Here is an 18568-nt window from a genome sequence, read left to right as displayed (position 1 = left end):
GAGTGTCCACACTGAAAACGCTGACTACACCTTTGCCACCTGGATTCCAGTTTGTGGAGTACAACAGACCTCTCCCCAAGGAGAGGGGCAGAAGCTGTACTTACCACAGGTTTTGCTTGTAGTGAGGTCTGTGGAATGTTAAGCATCTGAGAAGGAACATATGGTGGCACTATCCCAGGCATACCAAACTGATTTGGTCTGGCTGCTGTATTGCAGGGGAGGAAGTGAAAAGAGATGGAAAAAAAATGAAAAAAAACCCAAGCACTCATGAAAACACTCAGTATTTGACACAAATGTTACCCTATTTGTCCTTTTGCTTCTATGGTTTATTTATTCTTGTTCTGTTAGCATTTCTGTTTTCTCCTATGCTTTTAAGTCCATTTTATCCATTTTTACCTTTCTATTGAAATACTTTGTAGCTTGTGAAGTGTATTTTATGTCTCACCTTCTTTCAGGTCTTTGTATCTCTCATTGCTGCACACTCCTATTCTGTCTGGGAGTCAAAGGTAGCTTACAAAAAAAAAAAAAAAACCCAAGACGTGCCATAATGGAGACATTGCCAACACCATGCAGACACAGAATGCTGGCATTTTGTCATTTAAATATTTGACCTAGAGTAGCTTCTTAACCCTTTAATGCAGGTCTTTGGAAGGAAATAAGACAGCCCACATCCTCCAGAAAAGCAGGAAAAATCTGTGTCAGTGTACTAGTATGGTAACTGAAGATCTTTACAACATTTAAGCGAAAATGACATTTTAGTGTTAAAACTGGTGCATGAGTAGGAAATTCTGTGATCACCCATTTTAATTTTTAAGCCTTGAGAATAATCTGCAACACCACAACAATGTGTGGCTGCAATTTAAACAGGTTTGTTATTACACCAAAAAATCAAAGTCTATAAAGGAATTTCTAAAACATGCCAGCAAGGCCAGTGAGAAACAGAAACAGTAAGTATGTTTTAATGACTAGAAATAGCAACTGCTCTCATGAATGGGAGTAGACACCAGACTTCAGTTGTTGACAGCACCATTCTCTCAAGAGTCCCAATGCCAATGGATGCTGCAATAGCCAAGAAGAAAAGTAATCTAGGTTGTTGTCTTTTGGGACAAGAACACAACCTCAGCATATATCTTATGAAAACCTTCTTCTGAAACCTCATCTTTACAGGTCAGTGGGAACTGCCAGAAAATATAAACATTTTTGTAAGATGCTGCCACCAGTACCATTTCTGATTTAGGGTTACCCTAAGTTTTAGCTAAAACAAAAAGCCTGGCTGCTGTCATTACTTACCTAGGTAATGTGGTGGATGAAATGGCATAGGTTTATTAGTTGCCGAGTAATAAGCAACCGCTCTCTTAAACCGAGTAACTTTGTCATCTGTTCTAGACTAAAAAAAAAAAAAAAAAGTATCTATCAGAAGCTGTGCAGGTTTGTCACCTGCAGGTCAACACAGGATTGTACAGTAGTTAATGTACACCGTATCTCAGGATTAATGCCTATGGTCTGCAGCACTGCTCCAGTACAAGAAATGTTACATCAATCCATGTAAGGGTAAAATTTAAACATTCAGTCTTCATGTACAGCTTATTCTCAAAGGCAGTGCACACAGCTAGGTTAAAAACCCCTCTGGTTATCAATAATTTAAAGCACTGAGGGCAAACACAGTATTTTCATCCTTAGAAAGCAAGGAACATGAAATTAGGAGAGCTGAGCCACTGCAAATATCAAGAGATTCCTATTATCAAATCACTATTTTATCAAGTGCAATTCTTCAATACAAATGTACAGCAAAATTGATTAAAAAAAAGAAAACAAGACAATACTTGGCTTTATACTTTACCTGCGAATGCTGAAAAACATCTTTTGCTATGGCATCCAAATCAGCGGTGTCCTGAATGTTGCGGACATAGTCAGCTACGGCTTTGATCACTACGTCACACGGCGGTAAAACTAACTGGTGAGCACGTACCTGTGAGCAAACACGGCAGGTGAGCACACAATGGGGCACACAGCTGAACTCCCCTCTACTGACAGTACCTGCAACCTGTACCCACATGTCCTAGCTAACTACTTCTGGGCCTTCTACTTTGTTTTTAAGACTTCACCTTAAACAGAGACTAGCACAATTACAACTCATCTGCTGGTTAAGTATCAGCTCCAACAGTAAATGTCAACAATGCTGGTTCTTTTACTGCTTTCTAGTTGCACATTTCCTCCAGTACAAAATACTTCATCTAATTCACCATACACTATAATCTTCACCTACATTCACATACATATGCTAGGAAATATTTTGACAGTTTATTTTCTGAGTGTAAAGTAATAGCAGAATTGATGAAAAAGACCCATTGGAAACCCTGGTCTTCCACCTCAGCATTCAATTGACTACTCCTGAAAATAAATTATGATTTGGCCTATGATTATGGGAATGGCTGCTCTTATCCTACATGGGGAACAGAAGCTTCTGGCCAAGGAACCATCCCGGACCTCTGTAAAATTCCAGGCAGGGAGCAGTGCCGCCAGCTGGATCTGAAGAACTCCTGAACCATCAGCAGCTTCTGCTCCCATCCCAAGTGCTGCACAGAGCCAGGAACGAGGTCTCCAAACATGAATCCTACATTCAAGAGGAAGCCTCTGGAAGCTCTGCACAATTCTGAAGCACTCTGCTTGGGCCTATAGGGGCAGCTAGGTTTTTGCTTTTAACATCTTTTAATCTGTTTGTTTGCAAAATTCAGTGATTCAGAACCTGAGAGATGACTATTATAATTAACAGTTCTATTTTTAAGATACAAAAAAATTTTGAATCTTTGAGTCCTTACATTCTACACAGAGAGATCACACTTTACTAGAAAACAGTGCAATTCAGGCTTGTCAGAAACATTTATGCAAAATTCTGATTAATATTTCGATAGTTTTATCTTTCCAAATTTAAAACCCATACCACAACTCCTTTTAATTTTATACAGAGTGGACCCTATGTGATTATTTTCTTCCCTGTCCTTATCTGATCTACTTATGATGTTATCTTACACTGCCCTCTTCATATTTAGACCATGGAATTCTCGCCAGATACCCATTTCTATTAATTTCCTTCTCCTAATATCTACTTTTTACAAATGTTAGCATATTTATTCTTTATCTGGTCATTCTCTACCAGATAGGAGCTCTATATTTTATAAGCCTAAAGTAAACAAAGAAACAGAATGGCTAAGGGACCCTGAAGTCCACCCAGTTCCACCCCCTGCCATGGGCAGGGACACCTTCCACTGTCACAGGTTGCTCCAAGCCCCATCCAACCTGGCCTTGGACACTTCCAGAGATCCAGGGGCAGCCACAGCTTCTCTGGCCACCCTGTGCCAGGGCCTCCCTATCCTCACAGGGAAGAATTTCTTTCTAATAACAAACCTAAACCTGCCCTCCCCTTCAGGTTAACACCATTACCCTGTGTTCTGTCAGTCGATGCCATTGTGAAAAGTGAACAGTTAAGAACAGTTTTGTTTAGCATAGTCAGTGGCAGGGTAATTATTTCTATCTCAGACACTAAAGTCTAAGTTCACACTAGTTGCCCTCTGAATATAGACAACAATACTAAATGTAGATCACACTCACATGTAAGCTTAGAGTCACAAATATTGGTGACAAAATTTTGCCCAACTTTTTTCTAGAAGGAGGAATAGATTTTCTCATCCCTGGTAATCCAAGTCAGTTGCTGAACATCTCCCATTTTCCTCCTATGTGTAACAAATCTCTAAAACAGCTGAATCATTCCATGGCTATGTCATGCTGGATGCGCTCTCTGCAGAGCCCTTGCAGAAACCCTGCACTGCTCCCTCAGTGTTCCTGCCATCTCTGCTTGGAAACACAGTGGCTGACAGAAGTAAGCAATCTCCTGTTAATTTATGTGATCTCCATGATGGCAATATTGAATAAACCATACAAAGCTGGCATCACAAGTGGATAGCGCATCATTCGGGCACTAACAGCCATCTAAGGCCCTGGAAGTTTGAAGCCCAAGTGAGGCCTATGAAAGACTCACTTGGCATACTGCTCCCATTCAGCCACCTGTAAACAGCCTCAAGATCTCACTGGAGCATACTCTTAAATCCTGAAGTGAGAGCTTCTGGAAGTATGTTTTACAGACCTAGAGACATCTCATGTATTTGGACTTTCTAGTTTCAAAGACATCCAGTGCAGATGTGAGAACATCCTCAAAACTAAGAGTATCACGACCTATGCTACACAAAAGTCTGAAATTAAAATTGTGAAATAAAAAGTACTTTCCTGATATTAAAGAATAAAATATTCTTCTATTAATTTCAGAAATTTCCAGGAATCTGAAATTGTAGATCTTGCAAAGAATCATAAAGAATGTTTCTAATCCTGTGTGCATTAAAAGACAAGCTAAGTCTTACTGCATGTAAGGGCTAGGAAAAATTCAGACTTGCAGCAGAAGTTACAGAGCATGTGTTGGTGGTTCAAACTCATTTTTAGTGTCACACAAAGCATTTTAGGGCAAAAGCAGCAGCATGTTTCACCAATTTCTTATTAGAAGTTCCTTTTTTTCCCTTATCCTCTAGAGAAATGTTTTGGACAAGCAACAACACAGAAAATCAATTTTGGAAGGCAAACATGGGGGTGGGTTCCATACTTGCAGATAATCAGGTTGGAGAGCTTACACATGGAGAGGGACCCAGTTTCTTTGCTAGCTGTAAAAGGACTCCTTCAGTTTGTGACAGAGCACTGATTAAAATCACAAGTCACTTATTTGTGCATTCTGCAAAGACGAAGTGGGGAAAGCAATGAATTCTATAGGGGCATTTGTCAAAATGAGTAGCACTACAAACATGGAAGCAACAAGATAAAAATGTCTTGCAAAAATGCTTCTTTGGAAGAGAACAGATTCACATAAGCACAACTCCATGGGATGATCAGGATAAGTGTAGAAGGTACCTAAGCTACACTTGGGAAAAGCTCCCCAACTCTGGGAACACCCCACTGTCTTCAGGAAGTAAAACCTGAAGAGACTAATCAACACCACATTTACTGCTGTTCCTGCTGGAAACAGATAACTGGATCAGTTTCATTTCCAAAGCATTTTAAAAGAGACCTCAAACATTCCGTTGCTGTGAAGCAACATACAGGGAACATTACTTTTTCGCTAGTCAGTGAAAAGACTGAAGGAACACAAATAATGAGGAACACAAATTATGTCAGAAAGCAAAGGAGAGAGCAGAAGCACAAGCCAAAGATGTGATACAGACAGATTTCATGAGACCCGTGGACAGCCCAACACACTCCGAACCTGAGGGCTGGGCTGCCATCCAGAGCTCCCTGACAAGCCATAGGGATGAGCCAATAGGATCCTTCAGAAATTCTATAGCTATAGAAGTGAAGCCTTACACCTGGGCAGAAATAACCCCTCTGGCTACTCCACAGGCTCCAGGTCTGCCAAAAGGGACCTGCAGCCAGAAGAGACAGCAGAACAAAGAGGAGGCAGACCCAGGGATCCTACTTCTCAGTGCACAGCAGATCCACTCCAGAACATTTCACTCTGAGGCTACAGCTGCGTGTCAGAACAGTTGAGCTGTTGCAGGTCATCCAGATTGTCAGAGAGGAGCAATTGCTCTGGAAAGGGCTGAGGGAATGGGGCTTATCCAGTGTAGTAAAAACAAGGCTTTGCAAATACAGTTTTGCATTACCCACAGAAAGGTAACTGAACACAGAGAGCCAAGCTCTTCACAGCAGTACGTCGTGCAAGAGCAAAAGGCACCAGACATACCCTGAAACAAGAAGGGCTCAGACAGCACACAAGGCAAAGCATCTTCATCGTCAGGGCCATGACACTGCAGGGCAGGCTGCTCAGACAGGCTGTGCAGTCTCCAATCTTGGAGATTTTTAAGACTAGTCTAGTCAGGGCCCTGAGCAATCTGCTCTGACCTCAAGCTCACTGCACTTTTCACAGGAGGCTGTACTACATGACTTCCTGAGGTTCCATCTGATCTGTATTATGATTACCCTTAGCATCAATAAACCCCATGAACAACAAGACATTTACTTGAAGTATATCTTAATAGTGTCACCTTTGTCATCTGAGCAGCAGCAAATTACCTAAGTATCTACTTCATATATTAGTCTCCATCTGGCAAACACCCTCTGAAGTCAACAGAGGAGTAAGACAGTAAGACAGAATTTCCTAGAAAGATTCAGAGAAGAAGCCTAAACTGCATAATCTGGATTGCTTTCTAGAAGTATCTTTGCCTCTCCACTGAGACACAACAACCAAGGAAATGGAGTTTCCCTACATATTCTTCTTACATATAAAGGGAGACTGCATTAAGATTTGTTTCGAAGGTTACTTTGTGAATGAAAAGTCAGCACTTCTTCAGTGGTCTGTGCTCCCAAACAGGCATCAATTTCTTCCAGAGGTAAGAAACTGCCCTCCAAAACTAATTCTGACAGTATTACACATTGATCTTGAAGCTCCATACTGTAACAAGTTTTTCCAGAATAAGAACCAAATTGTCTTAAAGATAAATCCCAAAGAACACAAACAAAAAGCAGGATAATGCTGGTCTATAAACAAGGTCTAGCAATCAGATGATTTCTGAGGAAACCTATCAACTCCTCTTGTTTCAAACCCCTGATCTGGGTGGTCATTTCAGTGAACTCTGCTCTCAGGTAGGTGACAGGACTCAAGTGTAGGTCTCCACTCTTATGGGATTTTTCCACAGGCACATTTGGACAGATGAGATCCTGACTCAGACCAGGTCACAGAGCCAGCTTTTGATTCCTTCTCCTTCTTGCAGCAACATTAATTCATATATCTTCATTTAAATTTGGTCATGGAATCTTCCCAGTTCTGCTCAGCTGACGGTAATTGTTGGTATCTGCTGAAAGGCTTTTCATCCAGCACATGGAGACATTGTCCTGACTCTCAGGTTCATTTCCTTCCAGATGTTACTGTACAGATTCTTCAGTCAGGTTTTTCATTTTCCTCTCATCTTCCCATTTCTACTCAGCTTTCCTGGGTGAACATCCCTCCAATTAAAACAGAAGTATGGGTTCCTCTGGTTTGGATTTTTCCCTTCCCCATGGTGACTCATGGGGAGACCCAGCAATTTCCACCAGCAAAGCTGGTAGTTTCTTTTTTAAGTTACCCTTTTTCACTGGTGAACTGTCAAAGCTTCTCTTTCAGGAAAAGTATTTTGCTACAGCATAATAAAAGATTGAAGGAGAATGCAGAAAATAAACTGTACTTTATTAACTCTCACAGTTCTCCCTGAAAAGCAACAAATCTGGCCACTGGAACAAAATCTGTCAGCTTTGATGCTCAAGACCATACTGTTCTAAAGATAAAAGATTAAAATCTTTACACAATGAGAAAAAGCCTTCTAAATCCTGAGCTGAATGAGGTGTGGGATTAAAGCCCTTGGTTCCTGAGCATGAAGAACACCCAGTTGTGACTCTAAATAGACACAACAAAGCAAAGTTTGTAAGCACAGCCCAGGAAGGACATCCTGGGAAACAACAACTTCCCCCCATTTCTGGGTTTCATGAAGGCTTGTGCTTTTTGGGACTATTCTGAAACTACTCCTTGCTATCAGCCTTGTGGCTAATAAAAATGTTTTTTAGGGTTTTTTGAGCATCCATAGAATCTACAGGCAATATTTCTTTGTGCACAGGTACACTGAAGATGTCCCTACATAGAGCTGTGGTGACATCACTGATATTCTAGCATGTCAAGGAAATTAAACTCAATTAATGAGCTCCTGAAACAAGTCATGATTTCAAACCATGAGCACTGTAAAATTAAAGCTGAAACAAACAGGCAGTTGTTCCATTACCAGTAACTAAAAAAGACTGGTATGTTACAAATGTGTCCTTCCACCTGATAGCCCTGCCAGGCTGGAGACAGAGGTGCTGCGCTCAGTTTGGGGCTGTGCACTGAACAAATGACCAGCAAGCTGCCGTGAAATTCCACAAATCCTGTGTTGTGATAGTCTTTCCTCAGTCAGGGCACTCATCTGGGGATTTGCATTGCTAACAGTGCAGCAGTTTTTACGGAACCTTTTAACAGCCAATTGGGAACTGCTTTCATATCTAATCACATTGGCCAACAGATAAAATCCGGCAGGGAGGACTGCCTATGGCAGGCCAGGATGCTCTGAGGTTACGTGTTGCATTTCCTTGGGATGCCAGCTTACAAAGTCCAGTTGGCGTTTCCACTGAACAGGTACATCTAAATGCAACTATGACAAATATCTAATTTTCAGTCAAGTAATTTAATATAAATTTAGAGGGCTTTCCAGAAGGTCTAGATGTCTGAAGTCATAATCTGACCTGACTAACAAGTCTTCTCAGGCTAGACTACAGGAAAAAATCACCAGAAACTTTATCATCCACTTGGCAAGAAGCTCTACATTTTAACCTCTTTAATAAAAAATGGAAATACAGGCACACACACTCATTTTTTTTCACCTCCAATTTTAAGAGGAAGTAGCGAATATGCATGCAGGTTTTGTTCTGCCACTAGAATGTTCTGACACTTACCTTTCTAAACAACAGAGCGGCAGCAAAATAGAGGATGAGTGTAACATCAAATTGCTGTTCTCTAAGCAATGCATGTGCAAGCCTTGAAAATTCTGCTGAAAATCTGGAATGTTGTTTTAAATTCTACATTTGGCATAATAAGTTTTCAAGGCTTAATAAACTTTCAGACCAGAAGGGGAAAAACCTACCTATTTTTGCTGTAGAGATAACTAAGCAGTATGACAGAATTTACAAAAAACCAGATTATTTGCTACATGGTACACCTTAGGAGAAAGGCAAATAAATGTAATAGATGTATCTGTTGTGGCAGAGAGAAAGGTCACTATGATCCCATTCTCTGATGTGTCCAGTTTCCCTTTTATAGCCCTCTACTTGGCAGATACACGAGGCAAGTGGGATGAAGCAACAGAACACACATATTGTAAACTAAGAGCATTAGATAATTTACTTGTCTCAACCCCTTCCCCCCCACCGCAAACGTACCAAAGGCCACTTTAGCTTTCTCATGCAATCTGTTTCCCAGCATATTTACACTTTAAATACCAAAACCAGATTATTACACAAAAACTCAGAGCAGCAGAAAATAAAACAAGATGGTAGGAAGATACACAGCTCATTATTTTTGATAGCTGAAGAACATGACTAAACAAAAAGCTCTCCTCTCCAAGAAAGAGGAGAGGAAGAAGTTGCATTCTACAAGGCAAACTACAGCAGAGCTCTGACTTTTGCAGCTGAAGGACACTGAGGGGGATCACGCAGGCTAAGTTTAGCCTTGTAAGGCCAGTGACCCCAGGTATCCCCTGCAGCCAGGCACTGGGACACTTGAGGGTGAGCAAGCATAAGAAACTTGCAGAGCTGCTCTCAATTAAGCTATCACATTGCTCTTGTTAACCAGTAGCATTGATTTAATTTCTCCTAGTTATATTAAATTTGTACCTTAAGTGAAGCTAGTGGATGTTCTGGACCAAGTAAACTCCAATGAAAGGAAGCCAAATCTTCATCAGGTAGAATATGATTACCTGGAACATAATGCAGAACTCATTTAAGTGCACTGTAAAACATACACTGTTTCTACATACAGCAAACAAATCTGCAATCAGTCCTCAACTCCTGATCAAGAGGATTAACAGATTAAACTTGCAGATAGCGTTCTGTTACTCCAGAAAAAACTAATCAGCATGCTGCTGCTGCAGCAGCAAGAGCCACTTGGTGTGTGAGGACCACTCTTCCATGAAACCAGCTCACCTACAGCAGCAACAGAGCCAGGCACAACACAGAATCCACCTCAAGCCTGCATGTCCTATTAGGGAATCCTCAACAGATTTCACAATGCAGGTGCAAGAGAGTAAGAACCCGTTCTGTTGCTCCCCGACTCATGCTGGTAGGGGCCTTTCTGCAGGCCAGCATGTGCCACTACTGATCCACATGGGAGCTGCCTCTGGAATCTGCACTCTGCTCCACTGTGCAAGCATGGGTCAAGCAGCAAGGCACCAGCCAGGTTTATCTAACCCTCAGGAACACCAGCAGCTTCAGTGACATGTAGCAGGTCCCCAGTTCCTGAAGTTTCTTTTGATGATCTGACCAGGTCAGATGGGACCTTGGGCTGGCAGCAGAGAAGGAAGTGGCAAATTATTCTGTTGTTTCCATGGACAGAGATAGAGACTGCATTTACCACAGTGTTCATGTGTTCTAATGAAACATCACCTACATTGTTGTTTTTTTTCTCCAAAGCACATCACAAAAAAAAGAAAATTATTACTAGGAAACATTTAAAATACTTGTATTAATCAAAGACATAACTAATCAACCTCTGATGGATTTCCGTGGCTGTGGACCCAAACTTTACAAAGAGCTAAACAGAATGTGTTAACACAATTCTGGACGAAAACTTCAGGATATATTCAACACCTGGCTTTATGGAGCAGCAGTTTATTAATGAATCCACTGTTCATAAAGAATATGAAAAGATTCTCTGACTATTACAACAATTGTTTTCTTTCTTGGTATTTTGTTGGTAAAATCATCTTGTTTGCTCTTAATGCTCCTTAACCTGTGAAAGCCAGGAAAGCTGCCTGGTGACAAGCAGATGTCTTCTCAGAGTGGGAAGTCTTTGTGTCCAATCAATACTTCACCCACTACCGAGATCTCCAGCAAGGAGATGTTATCGGTTTTTTTCATTCAGAGCTAAACTTTAATCTCACATCAGAAGGATTCAACAAGTTTGCATATAACAGCCACACCCACTAATTCTGGTCAAGGTAAGATTAGACAATCTAGTACAGGCCTGCAAAAATCTATTGTAGCCAGTGCAGGACAGTTCTGTGATAACTGACAATCACTTCTGCAGACGCTACCTTTTAAAACAGTCAGGGCCTCTCTCCCTTCCACCAAAACTTCAATTTTATTTGGTCTCCATCTGTCATTGCAGTTAATTCATCCCGCAGAACACACATAGGCAGTGTTTGATCAATTCTCACCATGTACACTGAAGTGCAGCAGTGTCTTCTGTGGTCCAATTACAAAGTGATGCCTGTACTTACCTTATGTAGTTCTAAAATTTTACTGAGGAGCAAAACAAGATTCCATAACTAAACATGTAACCAAGTGCTGTCACAGTGGGAAAGAGATCAGCATTACATAAGCAACCTCTATTTCTTGACCTGGCTGAACAACCTCAACATATATTGATTTTCCCCAATTTAATGGCTTATTTTAGTGTATGCCTTAGTTTTCAGGTTTTTTTTTTTAATCAATTAGATGCTAATTGAAGCCACTGTCCTTTCTAAAGAGTTCACTGAATTAGAGCCTATATCTCACACTGGATTTGTTTTTCTACTTGCTGAAGCCTGGGTTGTTTATCTTTTTAAAAATTATTCTGTAGTATTTGAGTCAAAAGTTACAAAATAACCCAAATCAACTCCCTGTTTACATCAGCAGCAATTAGAAGAGAAATTTGTAACACCATGCTCAGAGGATGCAGTATCCAGGCCACATTTTAACCACCCATTCCAAGTATATCCTTTATATTACAATGCTACAATTATAAACCCCTTTCTGATGTGAGGCTGTAAGAAGGAAAAAAACCTGTAAACCAAGCCAACCAGCCACAGTGTACACAGAACCCCATCTGAAAGCAATCTTTACAATTTTGGCTCATTGAGACAGTCATAAAAATATTTTGAGGGAATACTGCAATAGAGACTATATCCGTGAACAGAACTCAATCCCAAATCACTTGCCATTGAGAACAATTTTTTAACTGCCCAGTTTAGTGTTGTTCCTCAGGCATCTCTAACTGTTCAATGTGAGACTCAAACTTTGAGGATGATTTTCCTTTTTCAGCATTCCTCAAATTAATTCTTGGAGTTAATGACAAGAAAGATTCTTAACACAAAGAAACTTTAGTTTTCTGGATACAGGGAAATACATCTGCAGCCCTAAAGCTGAATATGGATATCACAGCTATAGTGATTGTTTGGGCCTGCTGGAATTGCAAGCGTTAAACCAGCAACTTAACTGTGATTATTTCTGAATACATTATTTTATTCCTACACAAAGTACTAGCATGGGGAGTTATACTGCTGTACCTAGAAAAAAAATCACAATGCCTTACCATGTCATCAAATGCTCACTCAATTCCTTCCCATTGTGCTTCTATTTAACACAATCAAAAAAGACCCAAAGAGGCCACAGGAACAAGGACAGAATAACCTCTGAAGCCAGAGAAGTCCTCAGATATTCAACAAAAATATAAAATTTTAGCTTAGAAAATGAGCCATGCTAATTTAAACACATTCCATGCTACACATACCTGTATGCATATAGGTAAAAAGGTTGCAAAAGTTAAATATGTTGCCCATACTTCAAGCCAAATTGTATTGTTTGTTGTCAGCTCATATAATCACTTTCTATCTAAATACCTAAAGTTCCTAAAATTCACTCATATAAAAATAACAAAAAAGCTCCAAGCACAGGAAGATCTTCAGAGTATCTTCTGTTCTAACTCTGATTTCCATGAACTTTATTCTGCTTACTCATACTGAATACATATACACAAGAAATGCAAAGGAATACTCAGAACTAAACTTATAGCTGACCTGGGGGTTTTTAACCTTTGTACCGAGTTGACAGGGAGAGGAGAAAGCAACCAAATCTCTCTAGAGTAATAATGTGAAATTACCTCCAATTTCTTTCTCCTAAGAACATGCTGAAAACTATTTGGTCATGCAAGACAAGAGAGGAAAACCAACCAAGAGTTTCTTGCATAAAACTGCAAAGCCTTCAGAAACTTTATCAGAACTTATCTCAACTACTGTTTGATATAAGCAAGAAAAGCCCCAGCAGGCCATACAGCTGGCATTGTGTGGCAACTTAAAGCCACAGCTCCCATGAAGTCCATAAAGCGTATCTGCAACTGGGAAACTGCTTTTCTTTCCAGAAGTAATTCTTACTCATTGAACTGGCATGCCCCAACTTATTTATAGAGTCCAAAACAAAGCCAAGCAATAGTAGTCTGTAATGCAATTCCTGCAATGGCAGCTCAGCCATCCCTACTATTGCCTTTCCTCCCTACACCCATGCAGGCAGGAAAAACAAACTGATAAAAAGCAAGTCCAACTAGTCAAATACTTGTGGCTGTCTACAGCAAGATCCATTGGATCTTTCCTTCTTAACATAGAAGGTGCCTTCCTGGACTGGGAACAATGTTAAAGACCGCTAAAATATTAGGATTTCAAACAGCAATACAAAGCCTCTCTCATTGAGAGTTTTCAAGAAAGTTTTATTCCTCTGTCATGTAACCATACTGAAACAAAGTGAGTGAGAAACAAAAAAGAAAATTCAGTTTTCTTAATTTGTTTGCACAGCATGACAAGATCAAGAACATGACTGTTCCCAGAAAGCATTTAGAATGCTATTATAAATAAATCTTATTAATTGGAGTCAACTTTGTCAGTACTTAATTCACTCTTCTGTCTGAGAGAGTATGACAGTTATAACTCTATCACTGCTATGGAAATAGAGTGAGTGTCTTAAAACTGTCCCATTTAAGCAGAAATGTGAAACTGGAGACACTTCCACCTATGCTACTGAGTATGAGAACCTCACGGGCATGAGAAGCAGGAGTGCCAAGAAAGTATACAGCCAAAACCAATAGAATAGTACAATGTCGGTCACGTGTGCTTTCAGAAATGCGGAGTTTCACTCAATTATAGCTCAGTATATTTCTGCTGCACCGGACATGCTGCCATATTTGCCCAATGCTCATTTCTGAAGGGAAAAAAAATGTCCCAGCAAACCAAGCACCTTCACTCCATAGGTATTATTTTTAGGTAGAATTCAGGCCAAAAGCATACTTCCTGTCAGGAAAGTGTACCAGCGAAACTAGACCTCATACACTATACAAGACCCGAACTAGAACTACAACTGTCCTGGTTACCCCCACCCACAGAGAATATTCTGGCTAGGCAGAGCTCTGCTGAACCCTTGCTTTCAACTCTTCTTTCTAGATAGCCACAATTTGCATTGCTTGAAGATTTCTACAAACTGGGCATGTCTGACCTCAAATACACATCCAGCCCACCTCACACAGCAGGAATGTTTGGAACAAAGGGATGCCTTTCCCCAAGTACTTTGTCAAATTACACACACATTATTTTAAAACCGTTAATAGCAACTGAAATCATAAGGCTGACTAGCAGCATCTTCACTTACCTAAAAGAGCAGCAAAAATAGGAAAGCGATTTGGATTCAGGTCCAGTTGCTTGGCAACTTCATGCATTAGGTATTGGCTTGTTGTGAGGCTTTTCCCATTCCGGCTCAGTTTTAGGGCATGGGCACTGAAATAGTAAGGGATGTTGCACAATGCATAATCGGAGTCATATGCAACCAAACCATGGAAACCTTTTTCTCTACAGAAAGCAATTACTTCTTGATGATGATCCTCAATGCTCTGCGCAACCTATAGTGGAAGACAGAGCAATTAGCTTCAGCATAAATGGAAGCACTGATTGATCAAAACTATCATAATATAGTGGGTCTTTCTGAAACTATACATGTGAATTTAAAATACTCAAGATATTTTTAAGGAATTAAAAAAAAATCCAGTGATGCAGCACATACAGACAGGACATAAGGAGCACTCAGAAGCACAGCACACGCTTCTGGAAGCCAGCATGCCGCAGCGGCATAGTGAACTCATCTGAAAAAACTGCTTATTACCAGAAACACTTGAACTCTGAAGACATTACTGTTCCAGTGTCTGTACCAGCTCATGAAGAAAGCCTTGAGGCTGTGGGTACCCCAGCAGTTCAGCACACCAAGATGCCCCTCATGATCAAACAAACCCATGATACTTTTGAAAGTTTTTTGGCCCTCTTTTAAACAGGCCAAACACAACCCCAGACGAACAGAGATAACTTTGTTGACCTTTCAAATGCAAACCTTGCTGTATTAAGCCAACTTTTTTCCCATTTCCACCTTCAGCCTAATCCCTTCATGCACAACTGTATCTGAGTGCAAACTGCTTTGAGTTTTTAGCCCAAACTTCACCTCTCCACTCCTGTTGCCTAGCAAAGCACGTATTTTAGGCTACAGAAATCAGATTACTTGAAAAGACATGTGCAGGAAGACACAGGCCAATGCCTAATGTTGGATATATAAAAGGAACCCTTTCTAATCAAGAAGCTTATACTGAACATCCCATGAGGACAGGTCAGGACCTACAGTCCTGCATTCCAACACAGGTTCAGAACTGCTACAATTACAGTATGTACACAAGCACACTCAGCTACAGCCAGCTGAGGGCTTTGGATCCCTAATGCTTCTGCCATCCACAGACTTAATACACACTCAGTGATACAGAAATCCCCTTGGAAGTTGGGTGTTGGTATAACCCACCCTCATTGAGTATTCCATTTTAACAACAATACAGAGACCAAGCTATCCCAAAACAGACTAGTACAAAACTATTAACTTCAGTCTCCACAGCACACATAACCACAGCCTTAGTGCCAGCAAGGCTATTTATTTCCTCTGCAGAACAGGAGTCAAGGTCCCAAACTCCACAGCCCCGCAGTCACCCACAGCAAGTTTATAGTGACACTTCCTCTTCTATTCATGTCTTGCACTTGCTCAACCTGATGCTGAACTACCATATTTCAGAGAGGTATGTCAAATTTTACTTCTCCCATGCACCTTCATGAGATGCTCCCTTTCAAGTCAGATCCTGAGCAGCAAAACAGCCAGCACCTCACCTGCTCCTGAAAGAGACCAGTTCTCACCACTACTAATTCTACCATCCCGTAGTCTTCAGAAAATGTTACTTCTTCAGAAACTTCCTTGATGGACTGTTTTTGAAATTTACTTTGTGAGAAGAACACACACACATTTTTCTCACAATGATGCTGTCCTCTAGCATAAGGTGTGGGAGAAACCATAAACATTTTTGGAAAAATTTAAAGACATCAGATTTACATAGTTCCTAACTAAAGGAAGTCAACTTAGGCTTCACCCCACCCACCGGTCTTCACAGGTTTTAAATTAGAAAAATCCCTCCAGTATTTTTTAATTAAGGGTAGATAGATTTACATCATGTTCCTATCTCTAAACCCAACCTCTCTACATGCACAAAGAGCTCTCATCTATAAAAAACCAAGTGAGAACTCCTTCTGCAGCACTAGGTGTGACATGGGTGTGCAGATAATGCAAGAGAAGCTCTGTGTGTAGCTCCTCTGATTTTCTATGAGTTATTTCCTCTACCTCCACAGCCTCCAGTTCCCTCCCCATTTTATAGCGCTCTTTAACCCAGCATGAATCTGCTGTGTGTTCAGGGAATACCAGAATCCATGTTCAAATAACTGAACCATCACAAGGAAAGAAGTTGTATTTACCGAAGTACAGTTAACCCATAAAGCTCTAGCAAGACAGGACTCAAGAGACAGACCTCATGGCTCTCACAAATGCAGAGGTACCCAGGAATATGCAGGCTTCAAAAGCAACCCAGGGAGAGGGATGTGGTGAAAATCACAGCCAGAAATTTGGAGTAATTTTCAAGTCTAAATCTTGTATAAACATTAATGGTGCTGGTTCAGAAAGAGAGAATCCTGCCTGAGTAAATACACATGAGCACCCTTCTAAGTACTGAGAACAAAACAGCCTACCCAAGTATTAGAGTTATTAAGAACTCCACTGCCTAAATATTTAAATTTTAGCAAAACTACTTAGCATAAAAGTTTAAGAGTTATTCTCCCCAAACTGAAAAACACCAGGTCACAATGAAACTAAGAACCCACAGGATATTTGTTATAACCTGGAGGAACCTGTTATTTTTATATCCTGCTGAAACCATCTGTGAATGATTTATAATTGTTCTGGATAGAAGACATTACTTTTTCTCCTCTCTAACTAACAAACTGGATTAAATTCAAGGCCAGTTCCTTCCTTCACACAGAAACCTACTCCAGACTCAAATGTTCCCAAAAATATGAAAATCAGTTTAATATTTAAATTAAATCAGTCTTCTCAAACCCAACTTCTCAAAACAAAGTGAGAAAACATTACAATTTAACAACTGTCTTAGGCATATGTAGATTTTTTAAATCAGCTATACATGTAGATAAAAATTGCATTTTCAAGATGCATTTGCTCTGTGCCCATGAGGAGGGCTACACCAGAGTGAGAGTGATAATAAAACTGAAGGAGGATTTAGAGAAAAACAGATACATGTAACAAAGCAGGTTTAGAAATATAATGAATCATGTAAGAGAAGAAGAACAGCAGATGTGCTTTAAGCTCAGCAGTATCTTTGATGTGTATTATGCATGTGACAACTATAACCATGAAACATCCTTCCTAACCTGAAAATTAATCCATTACAATTAGATTTATCAAAAGAGTTTCTTGACAAATGAAAAAAAATGAACATCAAACAGAAATTGCTGATATCCTTCCCATCCCCAGGACAGCTGAGCAATGCAGAGAACCAGTGCAGTTGGGACATGCATGGTGGTGGCTCAGTGGTGTGGACAGCAACAACCTCTCCACCCACACCCCTCGGTGTCTGGTAATAAGCTGCCAACTCCCAGGACTAACCCAACACAGACAAATAAATATATACCTCATAAACCTTCTCCATCAAACTGGGGGGGATACTGTATTTCATGAGATTTTCCAAGTTTGGGGTATTTTTTTAATGACAGAAAAGGCACACAGTTTAAGTGTGCTTACACTCTAATAATTGCTTCCATAGATTAGGAATAAGGCCTGTCACCAAGAAACCATAAATGAGCTAAAGCTGCTACACTGGAAAGTAAACAAAATGCTACAGGTAATACCACTGTGAAATGCAGCAACTCTGTTCAGATTTAATGTACCCAAGTCAGGTCTGTAACAGAAAATGCTTAACAAATGAACAGCCACTTCAACATACCACAAAACTACTGGAAGCACTAAATTCCCACTGATATCAAAACAGCTGGCTTCCTGTTGAGTACTATGCATTTCTATATTGCATTAAAACAAGTCTCTAACACATTAAAAGGAAAAAAAATCCTTATTTTACCCCATTCGTTGCTTTTACTAATGATCTCTAGGTCTCAATAACAAATGAGGAAGATTTGTAATGCAACCACAAACTGGTCAAGGTAAGGACCTTCACTGCATGGGCCCTAAAACTTTTTGCTGAAAGAACAAAATAATTTCTTAGCTACAAAAGGTCTCCAAAAGTTCAAATGATAGGATGTTTTACTTATCATGCAAATTCCCACCATCCAAAAAACATAACACCACTTGGCTTCTACCATGACCAGGAAAAATGACTGCAGCAGACACAGCCATAACCTCCTCACTTTGACCAAGGCTAAGCCCAAGGCATCACGTTTGGCAAAGCTGCATGTGCCCTGCAAGAACAAGCTTCACCTCCACTTCCAGTTCATTCCATACCGGCTTGGCCTGGCGCCCCAATCCCCACCACGGCCGGGGCCACCACAGGGTGGGACCTCCACTGCCGAGTGGCCTGAAC

At 40.5% G+C, this 18568-nt stretch overlaps 1 protein-coding gene across 5 annotated transcripts in view; it reads right to left on the bottom strand.

The window, feature by feature from the left end:
* The window catches only part of FAM120A (family with sequence similarity 120 member A), a 47620-nt gene that overhangs the window by 27209 nt on the left and 1843 nt on the right, over window positions 1-18568 (bottom strand). For 3 of the 5 annotated variants that reach the window (XM_021539554.3, XM_021539552.2, XM_021539555.2), the window contains exons 2-6: window positions 14263-14509; window positions 9487-9569; window positions 1841-1969; window positions 1291-1387; window positions 105-205 (exon numbers count right to left, since the gene is read on the bottom strand). In XM_021539554.3, coding sequence (XP_021395229.1) covers window positions 105-205; window positions 1291-1387; window positions 1841-1969; window positions 9487-9569; window positions 14263-14509 — 657 coding nt within the window. The remainder of the gene's footprint in view (window positions 1-104; window positions 206-1290; window positions 1388-1840; window positions 1970-9486; window positions 9570-14262; window positions 14510-18568) is intronic. The other 2 variants (XM_021539553.2, XM_077786036.1) reach the window with 1 other exon arrangement.

The sequence above is a fragment of the Lonchura striata genome, chromosome 12, assembly GCF_046129695.1.
Source record: "Lonchura striata isolate bLonStr1 chromosome 12, bLonStr1.mat, whole genome shotgun sequence".
Taxonomy (NCBI): Eukaryota; Metazoa; Chordata; class Aves; order Passeriformes; family Estrildidae; genus Lonchura; species Lonchura striata.
The sequence above is the reverse complement of the archived record's forward strand: the minus strand, read 5'-3'. Positions and strand labels throughout refer to the sequence as shown.